Source organism: Rousettus aegyptiacus, unplaced genomic scaffold (genome assembly GCF_014176215.1).
Source record: "Rousettus aegyptiacus isolate mRouAeg1 unplaced genomic scaffold, mRouAeg1.p scaffold_m13_p_5, whole genome shotgun sequence".
In the NCBI taxonomy this organism is placed as follows: domain Eukaryota; kingdom Metazoa; phylum Chordata; class Mammalia; order Chiroptera; family Pteropodidae; genus Rousettus; species Rousettus aegyptiacus.
The window spans coordinates 31,435,718-31,459,699 of NW_023416308.1; the positions used below are offsets into that span (position 1 = coordinate 31,435,718).

Sequence of the window (23,982 nt, forward strand, 5' to 3'; positions counted from 1 at the left end):
AAACATTGTACTTGCTGCTGAGAACAGAGACCTGATTCTCAATAAATTAGCAAAGAAAAAGTATCCTGTACTCAACTAGGTCAAACGTATTGTACTAAGATTATAGTAGGGAAAGATAAAATCCTGAAGAGGTGAAGAGGAGGGAGGAATTACTTATGGTTAGGAAGCTGGGAAACTGCCTGGGGAGGGAAACATTTGAACTGGGCCTTGAAGATGAGTTTTGGAATTTGATCTGCAGAGGAGAGCATTTCGGACAGGACAAGTAGCATGGACAAAAGCAGAGAAAGAGAGAGAGATGCAAATGTGAACATTTTCCTGGAAAGGCTAGTGGTCCAGTGGGTGTCATGGATTTATAAGCTACTACAGCTGAAAGGGGATTTGTAAATCTTCTAGTTCAATGACTTATTTTACAGTCAAGGGGACTGAAAGCAAGATAGACAACGTGATTTCTCCAAAGTCGGAAACTCGGATCTGTTCAGTCCCTTTACATCATCTCTCTGGGTGTATTTGTATCTACCATTCTCTGGACATATTTATGTGATGGAGTTACATACATCTCATGTCAATGTGCTTGGCACAGGGTTTTTCTCCTTTGCCAAGTCTACAAAAAGCAATCTCTTGGCTCTTCCACCTTAAATGCATCCATCAATTCAACAACCAATCAAGTTCAACTATCAAATATGTATATAGAAAGTATCATGTCCACCATTCTATACACTATTCATTTATTTCTTTGGATCTTTAGAACTACTCATTTCTTTGTGTTGCTCATCCATAAAATACACTTATTCTTGAATGATTTAAGATGTGAAAAATTTCAGAATCTATTCCTCAACTTTTTCAACGTGCCTAGAAGCATAGGTATTTCAAGGCTCAACAGACACTGGGATATAGCTTGATGTGTTATTTGTGCATCTGTCTTAGTTTATATATTTTCAAGAAAACTATTTTTAGAACTGCCTGTCCAGCACCATTAGTTTGTTTTAATTAAGATGAGAATGATAAAGATTCATTTCTGACAAACCCTTGCCTCTTTGCAGAAGAAAGTCGCATATGCCCTATTTCTGAATTTTGGGATCTTTGCTGCTGGTAGCCAGTAGTGCAGCATGTTTATTCCCCTGCTTCTGCTCCCTCAGTTCCCCTGTGTCCTCAGCCTCTCTCTCTCTCTCGCAGCCCCACCACATGGATGGTTACAAGGTTGTCTAGCTGCAGACCTGGTCTCTCTTCCCTGCAGACCCTTAGGGACATGGGTTGATTTCATACACAAAGATGTCAGAACAAATAACTACGTCTGGGAGTTGTCAGAAAAACAGTCTGTGGGATAAGATGCACACACTGCCGATGGGTGGGGGGAGTTAGAAAGCAGAGTATCTTGACAGAGAGAGAGAGAAATGTGTTGGAATTAATTCATAAACGTGTTAGATGGAAATTAGCAGATGAAGATTTGCAACGGGAGCAGAGACAGAGGGAGAGAGAAAAGGGAAGAGACAGACAGATGGAGAGGGGGAGGGAGATGGTGGAAAATAGAGCAGAAGACACAGCTTTATTTCACAGTCTTGCTTTACCCTCAGCTGAAGCAGCCTGTGCTTTTACAGGGATCCCATCTTGCCTTCATTTTCTGTTCCACTCTTAACCTCCGCCATCCACAACCCCTGTTCCTGGCCTCACCCCAACTTCCCACTTCCACTACAACAGTTGTGCTTTTCACACATGAGGGATTCCCAGTTTCTTGATAAAGGGACTTTCTTTATGGAAAAAGCACCAAACTTCTGATATGCCCATGATAAGGAGGAAAGGACTAGGTCTTAGAAGATTTTGCCTCCTGGCACTGATCTTGTACCAGTCACCCTCTCTGAGCCTCAGTTTTCTACCTGTAAAGTCAGGGCTCTTGGGCAAGCTAAATGAAATTATGCATAGAAGTCATTTATCTCAGAATTTTGTATGCTCCCATTATTATTATTATTATTATTATTATTATTATTATTAGCAGCAGCAGCAGCAGCAGTAGGAGTAATGAAGTCTAATTTTTGTCCCTGGCGTTCTATACCTCAAAGTTCTATCTTTCTGATTAAAGATCAAAGGGTCCAAACAATGTGTTTAAGCTCAGGTTCAGAGCAAATGGACACATGTATCCTTTGCTGAATTGATTATTGGAGATTTGCCACATAACAGTGAGTCTGTTGGATGATGTTCCATTCTGGAACACAATATAGGAAGTAATCCAATGATATTTTGAAAGAACAATTGATATCACCACAGGTGAAATGAGATAAGGTTAAGTTTATTTTTCCCCTCTATTATAAGAGGTTGCCTTGAGGTATCTTCTGCCAATTTCCTTTCTACTTCCCCAGATTCAAGGGAGCACTCCTACATCTGTGCCTGTGTGTAATCTTATTGTACACAGATACAAACATTTTCCCCCAAAGTGGAGGTAGATAAAGTAAAGCTGAGCACACACTTATGAGTCTTACGAAGTTATTCTGGCTTTTCAGTATTCCATTTTCTTTCTCATTCTCTATGGCATCTAATCCCCCGTTTCTGTACCTCCCTGCTTTAGAGCCATTTTCCTTACTTGTGAAAAAGAATGAGAAATTGCACTTTCCATAAAATCCATTCACACTGATGTACTAACTCTTCATAAGGACTTTGCAATTTGAATTCTTTAAACTCTAATTGGCATTTGTCTTTTGAGAAAGAAAAGTTAGGCATTAGCTTGCCCATGATAAAATTATTTGAGGAGTGGGTAGAGGAACTTGTCCTCCCTTTCATTTTCTAAAATGTTTCTGAAGAAATGCTTGTTCTAATCCTTTTAGGAGGGTTGCTGCAAAGGAAAATTGAAATGTGCAATAGTCAATTTTATGTGTCAACCTGGCTAGGCCACAGTACACAGACATTGGTTTAAACATTATTCTATATGTTTCTGCCTTCCCTGCAGATTTTGAACTTGCCAGGCTCCATGATTACATGAGCCAATTCCTTAAAATAAAGCAATCTCTCCCCACCCTTCAATCTCCCTCTCTTGCTCTCTCTGTAAATATATATGTATACATATGATTTATATATCCTTTATATATTCTATCTATCCTCTATTTCTATATGTGTGGGTATGGAGAAAGAGAGAGAGAGAGAGAGAGAGAGAGAGAGAGAGAGAGAGAGAGAGAGAGAGAGAGAAATATACATATATAAAATCCTATTGATTGCTTTTCCCTGGAGAAGCCTAATATGAGATGCTTGGATGCATTCTCCTCTCTGCTGTCATGCTCTCTTCTTTCCTTTTCTTTTGCCTTTATTTGCCACATCCTTTCCCTTTCTCTTTCTCAAGACCTCCTGATATCTGTAGGAGGGAAGGAGGGTGGGTCAAGAGTTGATTCTGTTTTGTTGCTTTCCAGTTCTCTGGACTGCATTTCTTGCCACCACAGGCAAGTTAGAGCCTCAGGACCCAGAGTGGTGGTAATGTTTTTTTTTCTTTCTTGATCTTTGCTATACTGAATTTATCCAGAAAGGTGACCATGAGTTAAAGCAGCTGGGAGGAGATGAAAGAGAAATTTTGGAATCACAGAGAAAAATTTCCGTGCTAAGTTCAGATGTGGGAGGGGGACATTAGTGGTGAGGAAAAGAGGCTGTTCACAGACAAATTCCAGAAGCTGTGTGGTGGTGATGATGCTAGCAGGCTAGCAGAATTTTAGAGATTGTCCAGGTTAAGATACACAAACTTTTCTTGACCAAAATCCACTATAAAAACACATTTTAAAATGTTACCAGAGCAAAAGTGCACACGAGAGAGGTTGAGAACATACACAAATAAAGGAATAAAGGCTGGACTCTGTGATGTAATACTTTATGAGAGACTTACTCTCTATGCTGAGTTACCATGCACCACAATGATTATGTAAATCGGAAGCTTTGTTTATGATTGATATGGTTATGTTTTATTAATTATAACACTAATATCTGAAGCCTATCTACATTGCCTGTTAGCCATGTGGTACAGCCACCTGCTTTTCTCCCATGATGAGTTTCTTCCAATATAAATAATAGTATACATCAGTAGTATATTTGCATTTTTTGCGATACAAATTGAACTGCTCTTATTCTTCTTCACCTCAAGCTGAATTGCTACCAATAAAATCTTAACCAATGTCCAAGTAAGAATAAATATGTTTGATTATCTAATATTTGTTATGTGAATCTTGAATAGCTATAAAATCTGTGAAACTACAGGGTATGTATTAGAGATACATACCTATTTTTTCTAATTGGTTGAATAAGTATTTATTGAAAATCTGCTATATGCCAGGCACTATTACGGGTGCAGGTGATACAGCAGTGAATTGTGAGGGAGGCAGGAAAAGATTTACTATTTTCTACTTTGAGTTCCTAGATATGAGTAGAAACAATCTATCTTCTCCATGCATTGGTTTCTTAATCTTGAAATAATAATAAATTCATCATAGAAGTGCTAAAAAGGATTACATTTGAGCAGAGGTCCCCAACTCCCTAGCTGCACAGCAGGAGGTGAGCAGCAGGCCAGTGAGCAAAGCTTCATCTGTATTTATAGCCGCTCCCCAGTGCTAGCATCACCGCCTCAGCTCCATCTCAGATCATTAGACATTATATTCTCATAGCACTGGTCCCTGGTGCCAAAAAGGTTGGGGACTGCTGCATTAGATAGTATCTATGAAGTGTCCACACTAGTATCTGACACATAATAGGATGATAATGATGATGATGATCACTGTTATTATTTTTTAAAAGTTGGTTGAGTAGTCTGTCCCTGACTGGGTCCAAAGATGGAACTCTGACCTGATACAATTAATCCTACATATATTTATTAATAATTAGCCATGCACAAAATGCTGTGATTAGAACAGGCAAGTCTATGACATCTCCAAGGAACTCCTATTTTCAATTACCATATATCAGTATTCAAGTATCTAACTCTGCAGATAAAATAAAATACAACACTAGCCTCCCTCAGACCCCCATCTCTGTCCAGATAGAGCCTGCACTTTCTCCTTTCTTATTCTGTCACAGCTGAACTGGAAAGCCTGGGCCACATTTGCTTTCTCCACTCCTCTGATGTCATCATCCCTCAGCTCACCACTGCCTAACCTCTGCTGCTAGCCTGGCAGTGAAACTGCTTCTGCCAAAGTCACTGAGCCAGACTGAAGCATGATTATCCATCATTCACTTACCTGAATTCCCTAGGATTTGACGATGTTAACCATTCTTAGTGTCTTCCCTGATTTCTATGAAACTATCGATCTCTGGTTTTCCTTCTAATTTTCTGGCCACTCCACATGATCCTTCATGAGCTCTTCCACTCACCTCTTAAATGTTTGTATTGTCCCGAATTCACACTTAATGCTTCCTTCTCACTCTGTTGTTCTTGTTGAGTGACTTCATTTGGACCCAGGGCTTCAGATCCTACTTTATACGAAGACGATTCCAAAATCTATAATTTGAAACATGGTATCTTTCTGAGGTTCAAAATCTAAATAGCCAATTGCCAACAGAAAGTTTTACTTGGACATTTCACTATCACCTTACATTTAACATTTATCATTTATTGCTGTCCACTCAGTATCAACTATTTGCACTATTTGTCTGTGATTGGTAATACCATCCACTCGGTTGTCACTTTCAGAAAACCAAATGGCAAACTAAATTCTTCTCAGTCTTTAAAAGTGAATTTAGAAGTCACTTATTTTCAGTAGCTTTCCAAGAACACTAGTCTAGTTTAGATGGTCCAACTCTAAGATGTTGCATATCCTTGCATATATTTATTTGCCCTATTATACTATGGCAGGTAAATAAAATATTCTTTTTATCCCAGACCAAGCAAAGTGCCTAGACATTTAATGAATTTTGGTGGTGTGTGTATATGTGTGTGTGTGTGTGTGCACGCGCGCGCGCATGCAACATATATATATAACTTAGTCAACAAAATAAATGAACAACATAAAATAGTTTGGCAAATGAAATAAGAAATATTGCAAGTAACCAATATATGATATAAAATACAAGTTTTAATTCCTCTCTTAAACCAAGAGAGATCAGGTTCATTTTAGCAGGAAGGGGTAGAGCCCAGGTGAAGTAGCATCAGAGCACCTACTTACTGAGCATTTAATATAAGCCAAGTTTTCTTCTAGGTATCTCACAACTTGTTTAATTTTTCAAAGAGAGAAAAAATACAGTATTGCCCAATTAATCAATGAGGAAATTTGGGCTCAGAAAAGTCTGGTCCGTTTCCTACGGTCTTAGCTCCTTGGTGGCAGGTCTGATTTAGAGCAAGGCAAGTTGACCCCTGACAGGCATTCTCTCCTCCACACTCTGGTTCTCTGGGTGGAATGATCCATTTTCCATCTGTCACACTGGAAGCTATAGTGAGACTCAGGAGGGGGGTTAGACTGTAATAACTCTTATTGAGCATTTAAAAAACACATTTTATGGCTTGTAGGTCTCAATATAATGTTTTTTTTTGTTGTTGTTATTTGATTTGTAGAAGTATATGGAGTGTGACTATAAAGTAATGAGGCTGATTTTATTGTATGACTTGTGGAAATGGGTCCCTTTACAAGAGTCGCTAGGCTTTCAAGAAGGAGATGCTTTAACACAGTTGATGCCTCATGATGTCACACCATTGAGGGGTCTGGAGGCCAGGGAGAGAAAGAGTGTAGTGAGAGAGTCCCTTGGGGATAGAGTTGGATCCTCTGTTGTCAGTTTCACAAACCTTCTACAGACTCTGGGAGTGGACATAGGTTCTCTCATGCTGCCAGTATTTGTTGGTATTTACTCTATGCTAGGCTCTAGCCCATAGAGGAATCAGAGATGAGCAAAGCAAATGCTCTCAGGGACCTTGCAATTTTAATGGGAGAGAGACAGTTAAACACATGCACAAGCACACAAACACTTAGAAGGAAAGAAAGTAAGATAATGGCCTGAAATTGTATCAATTGGATTCTACAGCTATCAGTAGATCACAATATCAGTTTGAAGAATACCTCACACAGGTCTTGTTATAATGAAAATTTTTTGTACTTTTTGTTTTTTGTTGTTATTATTGGTTTTGTTTGTCCATTGAGTTATTTTTGTTCTTTTGTTTGTTTTGGTCAGTGTCAGTCATTTTGGCAAAGAGGAGAGAAGAGGAATTGAATGTCCATCATTATTGATAGCTACAGTTGTGCCAGGACTGCACAAAGAGCTTTCACATGTATCATCTGTCTTATTTCTCACAACAACTCTGTGAAATTCTTATTAATGCTATTTACAGATGAGAAGATACAAACTCAGAGAGGCCAAGTAATATGTCTAAGATCACAGAGCTTTTATGTGGTAGAGCTGGTATATGAAGCATGAATTTTAATTCATGGCTAATATTAGTTCTTTTCACTAGCCCAAGTAGGTGAATCCTGTGTTAGATGTGGTCTACCATGAAAAGAGGAACAGATTAAAATTTAACTGACCTGAAATTTGGCCTCAGGTCAGTAGCTAACTAGAAAAACCATTTAACATATATTTGCCTCATTTTGAAAAAGTGCAAAAAGACAATGAGAAATGATGTTCACCATTCTTAATCTAGCACTGATCATTTAAGCAGCTATTCTGTTATGAGTCTGCTTTGGATTTTAAAGAGGATCCTACCTGGGTCTCATCCAAAGTATTGTGTTCTGGCATGTGTTTCCATTTCTTTGAACTTCCTTGAGGCTAAAACTGAAGGTCTAGTCAATCCTTGCCTCTCTGATCACTAGCAAACCATTCTAGTTTACTATGCCTTCATGTCCTGAGGGCCTTGAGAGAGCCAACTTCTGGCTAAGCCACAGTGCCTCCTCAGTTGTTCTGCCATTGGGTTCTTACTGAGTTAGGTAGGTTTCTATGATATAAATATACATCATGCTTCATGTTTTTTCCTAATGCACACACAGAGCAGCTGGGTACAATCTTCTCTCAGATAAACACAAGCTGTAAGTTTTCCTTATTTATGAACAACACACAGTTTGAAATTGCTTTTAGAAATGGATACAAATTATATTAGATAAATTCAGGTATTTCTGTTGGATCCAGAAATCTCCACTAGCCTCATCTAAGAAGTCCCTTCTTGGTAAGATCTCCTTATCTGGGAAGCCCTTTCATGGTAAAATGAAATCTTATTGCTAACCATTTTTGATCCTTAGGTGATTTCTAATTCTAAAGTTGGTTCTTCTTTAAATTCAGAGAAAGACCTGTCTTATTTCCCAAATTACACACACACGCACACACACACACACACCCCTTTGGACAACTTGGGAATAGGACTTCCCTGCTCTGTACGGCTTATCAGCCCACATAACCACCTCAGAAGAAAAAAAAAAAACCTGTGACATTGGGGGAATTAGTCAACTTTCTATAGGTAATGAGAACTAACATTTATTGAGTGCTTCCTGAGTGACAGGCAGGATGCTCATGACTTTACATGCAGTCTTTCATTTAATAGTCATACATTCATTACAACTGTTGCCTCCATTTACAGATGGGGAGACTAAGAATAGCAAAGTTAAGGAAATTATGTAGCATTGCATGAAGTAAATTTTAGAGGTGGGATTCAAACTGAATCCAGTGCCCATATTATAATCTTACCCACTACATTATAAAACAGGGAGGGACTTTCAATTGAAATAGATCCTAGCTGGTAAGTTGCAGTGACATGAGAAAGTCTCCTGGGTCAGATGACTCACATTAACGGTAAGTGTGCAGCATTTTCATAAAAACAGTATAACTTCATGACCTCATCCCAAACAATCTTAGATTCTCCTTTTGAAAGCTGAAATGTGACCAAGCAAAGGAAATACATTAAGAGAAACATTGAAAGTAGTGCAATAGTTTAGGTTCTAAAGTTTAAGATGCGGGGGTCAGTTTCTAACTTACAAACAAAGTCGGAGGGTGGGAGTCGATAGATCTGGGATGCAGGTTGCATGGATAACAGAAACAATTTTACACCTTTTTTTTGGACAGTAAGCTTGAAAGCAGATTTTAGATGAGACAATAGTGGTATCTCAGTTTTCACTGTAAGCTTCAGACTCCTTTCTCCAAGTGCCAAGCTGACATCTCCATTTGACTATCTCATCAAGTTTTTTTATTCACCCTTTCAAACTCTGCCTCTCTAAACCTATTCCTATAATAAACCTATAAAGGAAATTGTATCACCTTGTTACCAACCAAATTTAAGAGTCATCTTCAATCCCATTTTTTTTTTTTTTATCAATTCCCACGTCTGAACTCCCAGGAAATCCTAAAACACTATGATATTTCCAGAGTAAGCCCTTACCTCTCTATTTTAATCCATCATCATTGCTACCACCATCATTCCTTCCCTCTTCTACTCCCTGCTTCCTCGCTGTACACTTGCAATACATTCTCTATACAACAGCCGATGTGATATTTTAAAAATTTACCAATTAGATCATGGCACATCCCTGCTTTAAGTTTTCCAAGTTATTGCTTTGGATCCAACTCTGTGTTTTCTATTACAAATCGACCTAAATATCAAGGTGTCTATAGGTTTGAATTGAAGGGCTAGTTTATATAGAGAGCACTTATATCTTTTACTGATATCTTTTTACATCACAAATTATTATCAGAAGAAAGTGGAATTATGCTATATAATCATAATTTATGATTACTAAATACATGCAATGTGCCAAGTCCTTTGGTGATGTGCTACATGTATTATTTCATTAATTGTTACCCCATATTAATCAGGTTATTTTATTTTTTGTATGTTATAATGTTTGGACACCTTGCAGGCTTGCTAATTGTAGAGAGACTGTTCCTCTCAGGGCTAGCTAACTGCTAGAGATAGCAAACAACTTGCCTTTAGCACCCCTTTCATGTGCAAACTAACCAATATTCAAAACCACAACCTTTATTCAACTATGTTACACACCACTCTAATATGCTCCCTGCCCTAACTTACCTAAGGCCAGGAACTGGCAACTAGAGATTACTCCTATTGCCTAGAGCCTACCAAAATGATCAAACATTCCAACTCCAAACTTGCTCAATCCTGTCTACTCTGCCCCATCCATTCCTTCCCATGGAAATCACAATAAAGGCCCTCAGCCTTGATTCACCTTGCCCCTTCTGCTTTCTGACTCACCCTGGTGCTTCCCCATGTGGCCCTGCATGGCATGATGTGACCCCCATTCTTGGAAGCAATAAGTAATAAACTCTTTTTCCAAGGTGGTTGTCTCCATGCCTGTCATCTTACCATACAAAATCATGAGGACCTTTAAAGATACCCTCATACTCTATAAGATAGGTGAGATAGATATTCTAAGATACTATTTGCACAGGTGAAGGGTTGAGGAGTCAGTCTGAAGAGACAGTATAATTCCAGAATCAACACCCTTAGTATTCTAATTTGTCCTCACAAAATTTGTCTTCATCTATGTTGTCATATATTCAAGAAAGTTTTAACTGGGGAGTCTCCCTACTGTGGTACTCAGCTAAGCGTTTTATAGAAAACTCCTGATATAAACTACATTGTACATCGTGAACCTCACCCCTTTTTCTCTTCCCCATTTCAATTTGGTTTGGCTTTCTAGGCTAGAGATGGATATATTGGTCCCTCACAATGCCTCACAGGTGAATGTGTTCTCCCTGACAATAATGAAATATTCCTGACATAGATTAACATAAAGATCAGACTTCTGCAGTTATTTTTCTGATTCACTAGTCCTCAAGTTCAACCCATATATTCACTCACAAATGAGTTGAACTTAGGAAGCTGACTTACAAGCAAGGGTAGACACAATCCTGTTCTCTAGGATTCCAGATATGCATAGTTGGGGGAGTCAGCCTTGCAAAAAATATATACTTGGTTTATTCCTTCCTCGAGAGCAGGACTGATGACGTATTATTAGGACTATATAATTCCTCTCGTTAACCTGTCTCTACTTTTCTTCTTTTTCTACACCAGCTCTTCTTTTCCCCCCTTGAATCTCATGCTCTGTTCTTTGTTTCTCTTCCCTAGTAAGTCCACTTCAAGTAATACTTCATGATCTTATTTAGCATTTAGCAACTGTCCCCATTTGCATTTCAAGAGAAACACTAGAACCAACAGGTGCATGAGTAGGAAATGTCATCTGAGTACCCTACAACAAAGTGCCAGGAAGTTTGTGACCTCTATGGCAGCCTGACCCAACCCCACTGCTACCACATCCAATGTTCAACATACAAACTCTATGATTGAAGAAAATCATAAAGAAAGTCTTATGTTCTCTGCTTTACACAGGTTAAGGCACTGAAGAAGCCTTTCCAGTCTGGTGATAATTGACAAGTACATCTCAGAGTTTAGAGGATTAGGGGCAATGCATGTACAGAAAACCCAGGGCCACTAAAATCTTAAGAAAATATGTGTGTCATTAAAATATAGAATAGGTGGTTTGGCTTCTCTCTGAGTGCTCAACCTCTTCTCTCAGCATTATTACTCCTCTCAGGAGCTCAGGAGCTCAGAGATGAGTGCTCTGCCCCACTCATGCTTGTATCATCTGATTTTGGAAAGGAGCTGATATGTGTTTTTCACTATACTAAAACATATACAACATACACAGCAAGACTAGTGACATGTGTTCTTTCTTCCTGAGGTATGATGCTCTAATTAAAAACTTTAGACCCATTTAACAAGGGGGGGCGGGGTGAGCAGTATTTATTTGTGCTCAGCTCCTCATAAATGAGACCAGGTATCACACCTTCGTATCATTTAGTAACAAAAGTAATAAATGGTAAAAGTTTAAGACTTATTTTTGCATTAAACTTCATTGTAACAATTGTTTAGTACCTGGCTCAATTTAGTAAAGGATTTGAGAAAGAATATAGTAAAGTAATGCACATCACAACCATTAAATGATGATACAACAATTAAATTATGATATGCAATAAGGAGTGGCTTCTGCCAGGGGAGCAGTAAAAAAACTTCTTAACAAGCCCAAGGGAAAGCTGGGCTCTCTAGTTAAGAACTGAAAAGTGACTAAGCTAAACCCCAAACGAACTCATAGGCTGGCCTCTATCACCAAGTCTCCTCCCATGGTGACCATGGTGTCACTTCATATTGTGATTATAAAGCCATAGAAAGATTTTATGAATATAGTGCGATTAAGATCTCTCTCTCCCTCCCAGCTCTCGCTTTTTTTTTTTTTTTTAAATACAGTAAGATACTTGGGTATTAAGGGTATTAAGCATTGAGTAGGATGGGGACTAATTTGTGTGTGTTGTGCGGTAAGAAGAAATTCAGATTTGCCAGTTAGAGAGACAGAGAGAGAGAGAGAGAGAGAGAGAGAGACAGAGAGACAGAGAGACAGAGACAGACAGAGAGAGTCAGAGAGAGACAGAAAGACAGAGAGTGAGTCAAGAGCCATGAGCATTTTTGAGGCGGGTCACTGGAACAGAAAGCGTGCTCCATATCTTTGCAAAGGTCCAGAAGAGTTCTGCCGTGGGTGGGACTGTAGCTTTGCCAGGTGGAGAAAGGGCCGGCGAGTGGTGGACTTGTACACCGGTTCAGCTACCTGGCTTGGGAAACAGTTCAGTTCTCCAGGGCGGGGTTTGGCAACTTCTGCTTTAGCATCCGAGGCGGGAAGGTGCGACCGTCAGTTCTCAGTTTGCTGTTTTCCTTAGAACTCCCTCTCCCGCCCTCCCCGCACCTCTCCCAGGACCCTACTTCCTTCCACCCGCCTGCAAGCAAGGGAGCCACAGAGAAGGCGCAGCATTCTCTTACTGGCTGCAGGGGTCGGGGAGAGTAGAGTCGGTTGAGGTGCCTGCCGTACCCCAGCTCGGCTCTCAGCCCGGGTGGGCTCTGGGGTCGCGGCGCGGCTTAGGTTAAGGTGGGCGCTCGCCTGTGCCTCGCGACCGCTAGCAAGGATGAACGCTCAGTCCGCCAGCTCGCGCGAAGCGGGCACGGGAGAAAAGTGGCGGTCAGTGATGGAGCGGCTGCCATGACAACCACGGCGGTCAGGACCCGCGCGCGTCGGGGCTGCTCCCGGGAGGAAGGCAGCGCCGAGGCCGGAGGCGGCCGCTGAGCTTGGCGTCGGCGCGTCCCCGCGTCCCGTGCTGCGTCCCTGGAGGAGGCGGGGGAGCGGTACGCCCAGCTCCCCTGCGCCCCGAGCCTGCGCCGGGCGGCGCTCCGCGGACTGGGAGCGCGGGCCCGGCTGGCCGCCAGTCGCCGCCCGGGCTGCGGTGGAGGACGTCCACGGCGCCGGAGGATCCTCGCTCTGAGCTGTCCGCCGGTCCCCGCGGTGGAACTTTTTGCACCTTTGGGTTCCAGATTAGAGACTTGGGCTGTTTATAAATATATCTATACATATGTGTGATCTAATAAAACATTTTCTCCTCTCCTTGAAGCAGCAGTTTTTTTTTTTTTTTTTTTTAATGATATCTCCTTATGTCAGAGACACTTGCCTGGCTTCTTTGGGTTATAAACTTTTGATGCCAGACCTCTGCAGAACGTGCCCAACTGAATTTTAAAGTAGCATCTTGAAGAGAGGGAAAGAGAAAGAACAATCTGTGACCTTCGTCCCTGCACCTTCCTTCTTCTCTCCCTTCCAGGCTGCCTCCCTCCTCTCCAGGGGAGCGTCAAGAAAGCTCTGTTTTGGTTGCAGGAGGGGCATCTGGTTCTGCCAGGCTGGAAAGCTGAGGCAGGATTTGAGGAAGAATCACTAGACTCCGGAGAGCCTGGACTCGTTTCTTCTTCTCCCTCTCTGCATCTGGCTTGCTCCATCCCTTCCTCTCTCCCCACACCACTTCCTGAGACCCGCTGGTGTGTGGGGCAGGGGACAAGGACCGTGCCGCTGCCGGAGTTCTGGGAAGTTGTGGCTGTCGAGGATGGGGGTCTGTGGGTACCTGTTCCTGCCCTGGAAGTGCCTCGTGGTCGTGTCTCTCAGGCTGCTGTTCCTTGTACCCACAGGAGTGCCCGTGCGCAGCGGAGATGCCACCTTCCCCAAAGCTATGGACAACGTGACGGTCCGGCAGGGGGAGAGCGCCACCCTCAGGTAGGGAGCTGTACTTCAGCGGGGGACTGAGCCCCTCTATGTGATTATGTGGGTAGGGGCGATCAAGATCGAGAGAGAGAACAGAAGGCTTGCCTGGGGGATTGGAGCATGTGAGAGGGACTTTGCAGGTTCCAGAGGTGCCCACTTGTATGCCGTGGCAGCTGACACCCATTCTCCTGGACACGTTTGTCGTTTTCTCCAGCTTCTCTGGTCCAGGATCATATACGTGAACACTGAGGTTCATGCTTGGGACTACATGTAGCTATGAGTCCATGACATGGCTAGATTCACTTTTGTCTTGGCACCAAGATGAGAACAGAGAGCCCTGGAATTGACACACTGGGGGTTTATATAAAATGGCTGAGTTCCCCTGTAGCTCTCTCACAGGCTAGACGGTATGTGATAAGGCAGGAAAATGCTCAAGATAGGCTGGCTTGTCCCTCTCAGAAAGATACCTAAAATTCCCGGCTCTGCAATTGCTAGTGCTGGGCCACAGCCCTTTATGAGTCTGCTCAAGATGCAGCCATCCCTGTCAACCCTGTGTGGTGCTCCTGAGTCCCTTATTATAAATTATGAGGGCAGTTTTATCTTTGCAGGCTCAGGACAAGAAGCGGAAACGTGTAGCTTTTATGCAACGACATCATTCCTGTGCAAAAAGCACAATAGGAATGCTTTTTGTTTTACCTTAATGAGTTACAGAGAATCACTTACATGCTCCAGGCAGAGGGGTGGAGATTCTCGGAATATGAACCTTTGGGGACTGGACTTGCTGCAGCAGAGACTTTAATAGAAATTCAGCCACCACTTTCCACCAGCTCAGCAGATATCATCTTTTATGCTTTTAATGAGGCAGTTCTGGTCCTAGGAGACAGATTCAGGGACGTCCCAGCTTAACTCTGGCTCACAATCTACACAGGGTGAATGTCTTTGCCCTATCTCTGACTTTGATGATTATGGTAAGAATAAAATATTCTGCCCCAGATTCTGCAGCCAAAAAACCTGGCTTCTCCAAAGAACAGAGGAGGATGGTTGTCCTTCCTTTTCTTCTCTTAGATCCCATGATTGAATCCTCTCTGCATCTAGAAAAGCTTCTCCCCTAGGAAGAAAATAAAGACCTCTTGGGACACCAACTATTTTTTCCTAAGCCTAAGGGCTAAGATTGGAGTCTTGTCACTTTGGGTGGCTCTCAGCTGAATCTTCTTTTGAGCTAAGGAATAGGTTCCAGAACACTGTCTGTTGGTACTTGGGGGCCTCAGGAGGAGAGAGAAAAAATGGGATAGACACAGATCTTCCCTGACAGCAAGAGGGAAACCCCCAGCCTCTCCCAGAGTAGAATGTAATATGCCTACTTCATTGTCTCAAAGAAGTTTCAGGAGTCCTCTCCATGAGAAATGACTTGTGGGTGCACATTTGCAATGAACCAGTCAACTTAGAGATGGGAGTAGCACCTGGGCTACAGTGCACATAAACCAGGGAGATCCTGGTAAAAGTAGGTGCAAAAGGATGCTGACGCTGCCATGTACCTCTCTTTATTTTCTAATCTACTACTGGGTGAAAAGAGTCCCACCATTTAATAAGGCTTCAGTGATGAACTTTCCAAAACCCTCTTTCCTTTTCCTGTCCCTAAAAGTTAAAACCAGAAACAAAAACTTGAGGTATCTGCTTTCTAGGTTGCAATAAGACTATTCCACCAGCAGAGGGCCGGCCGGCTATAGTCTACTTTTTTTTTTCTCTTTTTTTATTAGCTACTGGCCTGTTTTCATGATCTTTAATTCTAATGTTTAGCAGCTGGGCTTGGTAATGGGAATGGGAGTGAAAAAAAGAAAAAGCTGAATAGTTGCTTTTTGTGCTTTGTGGAGAGGAAAAAAACCTTATTTATCTGAGTACAAATGTTATCTGTTACCTGATTTCATGCTTTATTTTATAAAAAGTAAGCACATGTCTTATGTTGATTTTGCCTCTCCTCTTCAGTAAAATTTGCCCTGAAGTACAGAAATTCAGCACATTGTCCACATTTTAATCTCTTTATATCCTTTTTCTTTTTACTTCTTGTAGTCTCCTCTTTTATTACTTTCTTCATTTTTATCAATGCCTCCATTTTATATGCTTTTGCCTATTATTCATTCTCTTCCTTTTTTGCCTTCATCACTTAAATTTTATTATTCCCTGATATTTTGATGTTCTGATTTTACTACTAGTGTAATGTTTCTTAAAACAACATAAACCTCTCTGAAGATTTGGGAGAGTCCCAATGTCTCTCCTTTTGTTTTCTATGCTCCTTTGGTTTATTGGCTAACATCTGTGTTTCCATCTCAATGAAAAACTTATTTGTTGGTACCATGCTTCCAGTCTCTGGAATTCCATAGCCTCAGCTCCAGATAAACATGCCATGTTTTATCTTGCATTGTGTCTTGCTTTTTTTAAAAAATGTAATTCTTCAGTATAGTCACTCTTGAGTCTCCTTACAGGTGTTCCATTGGGAATTCAATGTTTGGGAATTTAGTGGTCTGAATGCATCAAATATTCAGAATGTATTCAAAATAATTGAATGATTCCCATACCCATCAGCCACAGGAAGTCTTTTCAAATGTGGCTGCCCTGGATCAAAGTATCCCAAGCTCGTGTCAAATCTTGAATAAAATCACATTGGAGACCAAAGACAGAGTAGGAAAAGCAAAGGAATAGAGAGAACTGGGTTCTTCTTTGAATTTTCTAGTGAGAAACTCCCCAGTTTAGATACAGGTGATTTCCTTCCTTGGAGATATCATTTTTTATGTGTTAGATCCATGTTTGCATTGAGGGATGTTTAGGAAGTGATGTGCCAAAGACGACGCTGAAGTTTTGGACATGCTTGAAACTCATTTATATAAGTGAGGCAATATCATCTTCCTCATAACTACTTCACAGAGCTACTTGAAAAGTAAAAATAATTGTTTGAATATTGAGTTATTTTGCCTTCTTGGAAGAGAGAGGATATGGAAAAAATGAAGGTGGTATTCACTACAGCCGAATTATAGCTTCTATGAATCTGATTTGAATTCATTATTACAAATGGGCCCTTTTGGCCAGAATCATTTCATTACAATTATCTGCTGTTGGTTTAAAAATGTTCTGTGTCTTTCCATTAGATTAGATATGACAAGTCTCTAAAAATCCTGTGTCTGAATCAGTGCCCACATCAGGAAAGGAGCCCAGGATGCTTAGTGTGGTCGGCTGGTGTCTATTAAGCCATTTCAATTGCAGGGATGATGGCCAGATGTGTTTTCTTCATGGGCCTCAATCTCCTTTAAATTTGCTTTAGTTTCTCATTGGGACCACATTATGAATATTTTGAGTGGATGGTATAGGATGGAGGTAGGAGTTATTGTTGTAACTGTTCCACTGAACGGGAAAAGTCCCATCAGCATACTGTTTTTTTTTTTTAATTAAAAAAAATTTTTTTTTTTTTATTTTTATATGGCAGGATAATCAGGTTTGATAATCCAGGCTTGCTGATCTGGGATTATGCTTAATAACTCTTTTCTAAAATGTCCCTGCATTTTCATTTGTAGTTCTGAGCTAATCCTTTTGGGGTTACCTACTGCTGAGGAATAATCTGAGCAGCAGGATTTTGCCGAAGCAGTGGGGCAGTCAAGCTCCCAAGTACAACATTCTGTTGTTTGCCTGGGTGTTTCTCTGTATTTTGCACTCACGATCAGCAGCTTTTCTTTTTGTGTAAATTAGAAAATTCAGAGTAACTGCTAAATTATTCAAAACAAGTACATGATTTTACACTTCAGTGTTTAAGTTGCAAAAGCTAAATAAGGACTCGAGGAAGTGCAAAGGCTTGGCTCTTGGTCTGAGAAAATGAAGACAGAAAAGACATTGAAGCAGGGTAGGTCCGCAAGGTCCCTTCAAGTGGCAGTGCTGACCCAGCTGCCTACTGGCAAGCTTTTTAAAATTCCACTTCCAGGTTCCCAGCTAATGGAATCAAAATCTCTGGAGTTGGGCATAGGTATGGACACTTAAAAAATCTCTCCCGGAATTTGTTATGTGGAGTTAGAGTTGAGACCCACTGCTCTAAAGCCCATTCTTGCCCCAGAGCATCTGAACAAGGCTGGTCTTCGTTGGTCCTACCCCCCCGTAAGTGTTCCCTCCATGCTCAATGTACTTTACCATTCACAGGCTACCTTGGCATTCTAGAAAGAACACTGTGCTCAGGGCCCTGGGTTTGGTTCTTATTCTACTACTATATGGTTTTGAGCACTTCGGTTCAAGTGCTGATACATGAGAACAATATCTGCCCAATCTATACCATCAGGTTAGATGAAGTATATGATGTTTTTCTGTTTAACTAAAAAGCAAGATATATATATAAGTTGTCACCGGTGGTACATGGAACTCCTCAATAACAACCTGTAATACTCTCAGTATTTTCCAGTTTTATCTGCTCTATCTTCTGCCCCAAATAATATTCATCTCTTTCCGATTCCACTCAGCATCCTTTCTGCTTGTAGTCAAGAATTACCTTAATCTGAATTCCAATAACGCTTGCTACAGATTTCTATTCTAATAGATATACACCGTGGACTGGCCACTTATGTGTAGTTATGGTTAGACTCTAAGCTCCTGGCAGTTAGGAATCATGTCTTATGTACTGAGTACATATGTGGTAGATACTAAGGATTAAAATAATAAATATTTGTTAAATGCTTTAATCCATCTTAACCAGACTCAGTCTCTTACAATATATTATTACCTCTGCAGCAATGAAGTACTTATATTTAAAGGGTTTTATCTTCTCAAAATATGATGCTGGGATATTCATGCACAGCAGTTGGTTAGAGATGTTGGACGCCAGGGACTTTGGGGTTTTGCTTAAATCACTTGCCAGAGGGGACAGTAGAATCCATCTTTGGTTGCAATCTGATCTGAAACTATGCAAAAGGCTTCACTATCCCTGAGAGCAAGACTGAGCAGGGCAGCAGAGTTGAGAGGAATCTTCTTGGTGATAGTAGAGCAATATACGTGGAAGTGAGGCTGTCTCTGCAGAGGTTTGCCTTGCTGTAAACATGAGGAGATACACAGGGTAAGGAAGCAGTAGGGGCAGACATGCTGCCCATCCATTCTGCCTGAGAAACTGCTGTGTCAGGATTGGGGTGCAGCTGCAGGATTCAGCAGGGCTGGCTGCACTCTGACTCTCTAATGTCACTGAAGGTTACAAATGTGTCTGCCTTCCCCACAATACATACCACACGCCATACACCACAAGCCAAAGCTGGCTATATGAGAAGAAGTTGTAAAGCATTCAAGACATATGCTTCCTGGCTTTCTGAATTGCTCTAGAAAACTAGGCAGCTCTTATCTAAGCCCTTTTGTTCATTTTTGGCCTTTAAGTAAACTTGGCCCTTGAATTCAGCTTAGTCCTGTCGTTCTCATTTCCCTTCCTTTCACCTTCTAAAAAGGAACTGTGCCTTTGGCCTGTTTATTGTGTGTTTTTTTTTTTTTTTTTTTTTTTCCCCTGTGTACCTGGCTCTGAATGGGCCAGGGAGGAGAGCAGCACTGACCAATGTGGGGTGCAAATCTGATGGGGTCTAGCAGTGAGATGCAGAGAAGAGAAGCCAAATAGGTCCTATTTGACCTTTGCAAGGGAAGACTTATTAAATTACTTATTAACAGGAAACAATGTTCACAATGATGAGATGAAGGAATTATGGTCCAAAAATTGCATTGCCTATTAAGTTAGAAACTAATTGTTGACTTTTCTTGATTATAATTTTTTAATCCATACAAGATAGCGCCAGATTATTTCAGGTTTGTTTATCTGTTTATTTTTTCCCTGCAGGAAGGTGCTTTTTGCTAATGTGGGATTTAGCTGAATTTGAGAGAAAGTTTGCATGGGGTGGGTGTTGGGAGGAGGCTGCCTTCTCAGTCCCTTCCCACCTCCCAGTAAGCGACACCTTCCTGGAGCTTCTTGTACCCTGGTGCATCTTTTTTAAGAAGTGAAAATTTAAGATGTGATGTCTCTGCAGCTCAGCACTTACCCTTGATCTGTGTGTCATTTCCTTGATAAAGAAGGTTAAAGAAAGGAAGAGTTTGAGCCTCGTGTCACTCTCCCTACAGGATCTTACTACAGACCTTTTAATAAAAAGTGCAAGGGGAGGGGGTCTTTTAAAACAAACACACTTTATTACCCATGGTTCACTCTGTGTCTTATCGTTTCATTTAATTTTCGGACTATTATGAACCCCCAATCTCAGCCTAGGAGACTGAGATTTAGAAGAGTTGAGTCACTTGCTTTTGGTCACATGGTTTTTATGTATCAGAGTCTGGATTTGTTCCTGCAAGACCTTTTTCTTCTTTTCAGCTTTATAGTATCCCCTCCCACGTACAGAGAACAGAGAAATTCCCAAGTGCTGTAAGTGGAAGAATTTCAAAGCCCCCTCTTTGTTCTCAGGAACTGCATTTTACCAAAGATTAGGCAAATCTGCATCTTAATCTCTTGTCCTGCCTTTAGCTATCTCTTTTGTTTCCTGGTACTTAACTCCCCTCACCTGCCCTCTAGTAAATGCCACTCCTTCTTCTGGGACTGAAAAAAAATCATGCTGTAAACAATGCAAAGAGCGAAGGCCACAGGAGGGTTCAGTGTATTTTGAGACAATCATTGGTGCTCTTAGCTTGGAACCTATCCTAAAGGTTGTCCTCTCCTGTTGCATGGCCTCCCACTGCACACACAGTATCTCCAAGGGCACTGCAAACCAAGACAAAGCAAGCAAGTAATTTATTGGCAAGAATGCCAATGCCAGAGCATTTCCAGGAGAACCGTGAGGAAAATGAGTGATCACTATGGAAGTATGGAATAAAAAAGTACTGTTTTTTTAATCCTAAAATATATGTCATTTCATAATTCCTTCTCCCTATCTTTATATATATATTCTAACTTAAGCCACTGAGGCTGTAAAAACAGAAAACCACAGACCTTCTTCTCACCTTGCTTCTGATTCATACCCTAGAGGAAACCATGTGACCCCTTTTGGCCTCTTTTTCCCTGGAGATGGTATATTTCGCTTAAATCAAAGAAATGCTGAAGGACTTGACCTGGCTTCCCATAAAGGTGCTGATCAATTAGATGTTTAAAAATTAGTTTTGAATATTAAACATCTTCAGTGGATCTAAAGATTTATGGTATTAACCAAGTTTCCATTGCATAATAGGAACAAAGAATGTTTTAAGTGGTTGTTAAGTTTTCTGGCTAGCCGACAGAAGATAATTTAACTCATAATTACCCAAAATGCTATATACTACCAGTGAAGAATAATAGAAAACAAAGTTGTGGAAGAAGTAATTATGCAAAAGAGAAAAAAATGAATGATAATTTTCTATTTATCGTGAATGCTGAAGAAAAGTAGGCATAATTAGAGAAAGATAATACAGAAACATTTTCTTGAAGATATTCCTGAATACTTTCAAAAGTTTTGGAATTTGTATTGTTGTTTTTGTTGTGCTAAATTTAATTTTAAGATTCATAGCTTTCATTTTATTTGATTCAAGTATACATTTGCCATTTCTTGGATGATTCAGAATTCTTTTCTAAATATTAATGAAGAAAGGAAGACAGATCAAGGAAATGAAAGACAAAAATGGAAAGAAATGAGTAGGAGAGAGATTTTCCCAAGGTGTCAGCTAAGAGGTGAAGGAAGACAAAGGAACTAAAGAGGTGGGGAAAGTGTTTACATGAGAGAGAGAAAGAGAGAAAACCTAACATGGAATTACCGAATAGTCAAAGGTAGAGAAAAGAAGGAAGAGAGGAAGGGTGGGAGGGAGGAAGAAAAGAAAGGAAATGGTGGACAAGAATTACTGTGTCCCATCTGGTGAGTTTTTGGTGCATGAACATCTCCATCCCTGACTATCCAGGTCACAGGACCCCGCATGCACAGGTATTCAGTGCCCATATAAAACCAAGGCAAAAAGCAACTTAGGGCTTGGGTTCTTGTTCTTTCTGTGCCTTGGTCCCTACTTGTCACACAGGTGGAAATCCCCTTTCTTGTCACTGAGTCCTAGTCCATCCTCCAGCAGGCTCCAGGTGATTGAGAGAACTGCCTTGCCCTGCTGAGACCTCTTTCTCAGGAATCTTGGTCCACCCTTGACCCCACTCCTCCCAGCCTAGTGGTTCATTGGCTTTTAAATTCTTATTGTTTTGCCTGTCCACATAAATGTCCACTTTGGAGACCACTTCATGTACAGACAGTACGTGAGATTTAGGCCAAGTCAGAACTGCACTTCTACAACTAAACTATCTATTCTCAGTCATTTTTAGATATATGAATTGCCATGTCAGATATTTGTCCACCTTGGCTGGGATTCATTCAAGTGATGCCATCACAACATAGGATCTCCTCATAATACATAAAAGAAGTAGTCAGCATCAGTTACACAGGGAATTGAATAAGTCAAGTGTTTTATTGGAGTAGCTATGCTTACATTGAGATATTTGGCTGTAAGCCTCCCTGTGTTAAAAGGAAATAATGTATAAAGTGGAATAAGGTATTCCACTTTGTACTATTCTATGCTTTCTTATGCCATCTTTATAAATCTTCCTCTTCCTATTGTTGCTTTAATTGCTTTCATGTCTTCTGTTAAATACAGTAATATCATTTTTTCATCCATGTGTTACCAGTGCCCAGTGCAATACCTAATCTGTAGTAGGTGCTTCAAGTTTGTTGAAAAGATGAATGCTTATCCCTATCTCTATCTCTCTGTCACCTGGTCTCTCACACACATGTACACACACACATATACTTGCTTACCTATTTTGAAGCAATTGGTAGTCACTTAAATTATAACTAGGGACTCTGGCATTTGAATTCTAGTTGGGATAATGATCTTCCCCAGGTAGTTGGTATTTAACTCGCCCTGTGTTCTCCTGCTCATTATAATTGCAGTATTTGTGAATTTCACAATGTTCTTAAAGCTGGGAGATTCAGAGCAGTTTCAAGGGAGTTATGCTTGCCTCCTCTCTTTTTATCAAGGTTACAAAATAGAGGATGGCATATTCCATCAGTATATCTGCAAACTTTAGAGGATGGAGAAGCCAATATGAATGACTCTTAACATTGCACAGGAATCTCAGGGTGAAGCGATTTATGGACCTATTTCCTTGGATGTCTGAAATGTACCTGCTTCTGTGATAGGCTTTCATTGTGACATCCCTGAATAATTCTCAGCAGCGAGTATCCTGATGCAATGAGAATAGTTTATAGGATATTCTTGGTTTCATGTTCCATTCTACAACTGCATAGTCAATGGGTACTTAGTGATATACAAGATAAAATATAACCTTATTAAGAGGCTAAGAGGCTAAGACTTTGCAGTCAAAAAAACTCTCTTCAAATCCTAACTCTGGAACGTATTAGCAGTATGTGATTGACTAACTCTCAATTTCCTGATTTAAAAAAATAGGGATTATATACCAACTGCATATTTGGATAGATATGCAGAAGAGGGATTACTGGATAGATAATAAGGTAACTCTATTCTTGATTTTTGAGGAACCTCTATACTGTTTTCCACAGTGGTTGTATCAGTTTACATTCCCACCAGCAACATATGGGGGTTACTTTTTCTCCAACATTTGTTATTTCTTGTCTTATTGATAATAGCCATTCTAACAGGTGTGAGGTGGTACCTCATTGTGGTTTTGATTTTCATTTCCCTTATAACTAGTGAAGCTGAGCATCTTTTTATATATTTGTTGGCCATTTGTATGTCTCATTGGAATTAGTGTGTGTTCAAATCCTCCACTCATTTTTAAGTAGGATTGATTTTATAGTTGTTGTTGATGAGTTGTGTGAGTTCTTTATACATTTTGGATATTAGCCCCTTTTCTGAAGTATTGTTTGTAAATATCTTCTCCTACTCAGTTGGTTGCCTTTTTGCTTTGTTGATAGTTTCTTTTGCTGTGTAGAAGCTTTTAGTTTCATGT

General features: G+C 40.5%; 1 protein-coding gene across 10 annotated transcripts in view; it reads left to right on the forward strand.

Moving 5' to 3' along the window:
- Positions 1-23,982, forward strand: part of OPCML (opioid binding protein/cell adhesion molecule like) — a 1,143,910-nt gene that overhangs the window by 562,340 nt on the left and 557,588 nt on the right. For 3 of the 10 annotated variants that reach the window (XM_036221180.1, XM_036221179.1, XM_016137940.2), the window contains one exon: positions 13,937-14,021. In XM_036221180.1, the coding sequence (XP_036077073.1) occupies positions 13,978-14,021 (44 nt within the window). In that variant the 5' untranslated portion in view covers positions 13,937-13,977. Of the gene's footprint in view, positions 1-13,262; positions 14,022-23,982 lie in introns of those variants that run through there. The other 7 variants (XM_016137935.2, XM_016137936.2, XM_016137932.2 and 4 more) reach the window with 7 other exon arrangements.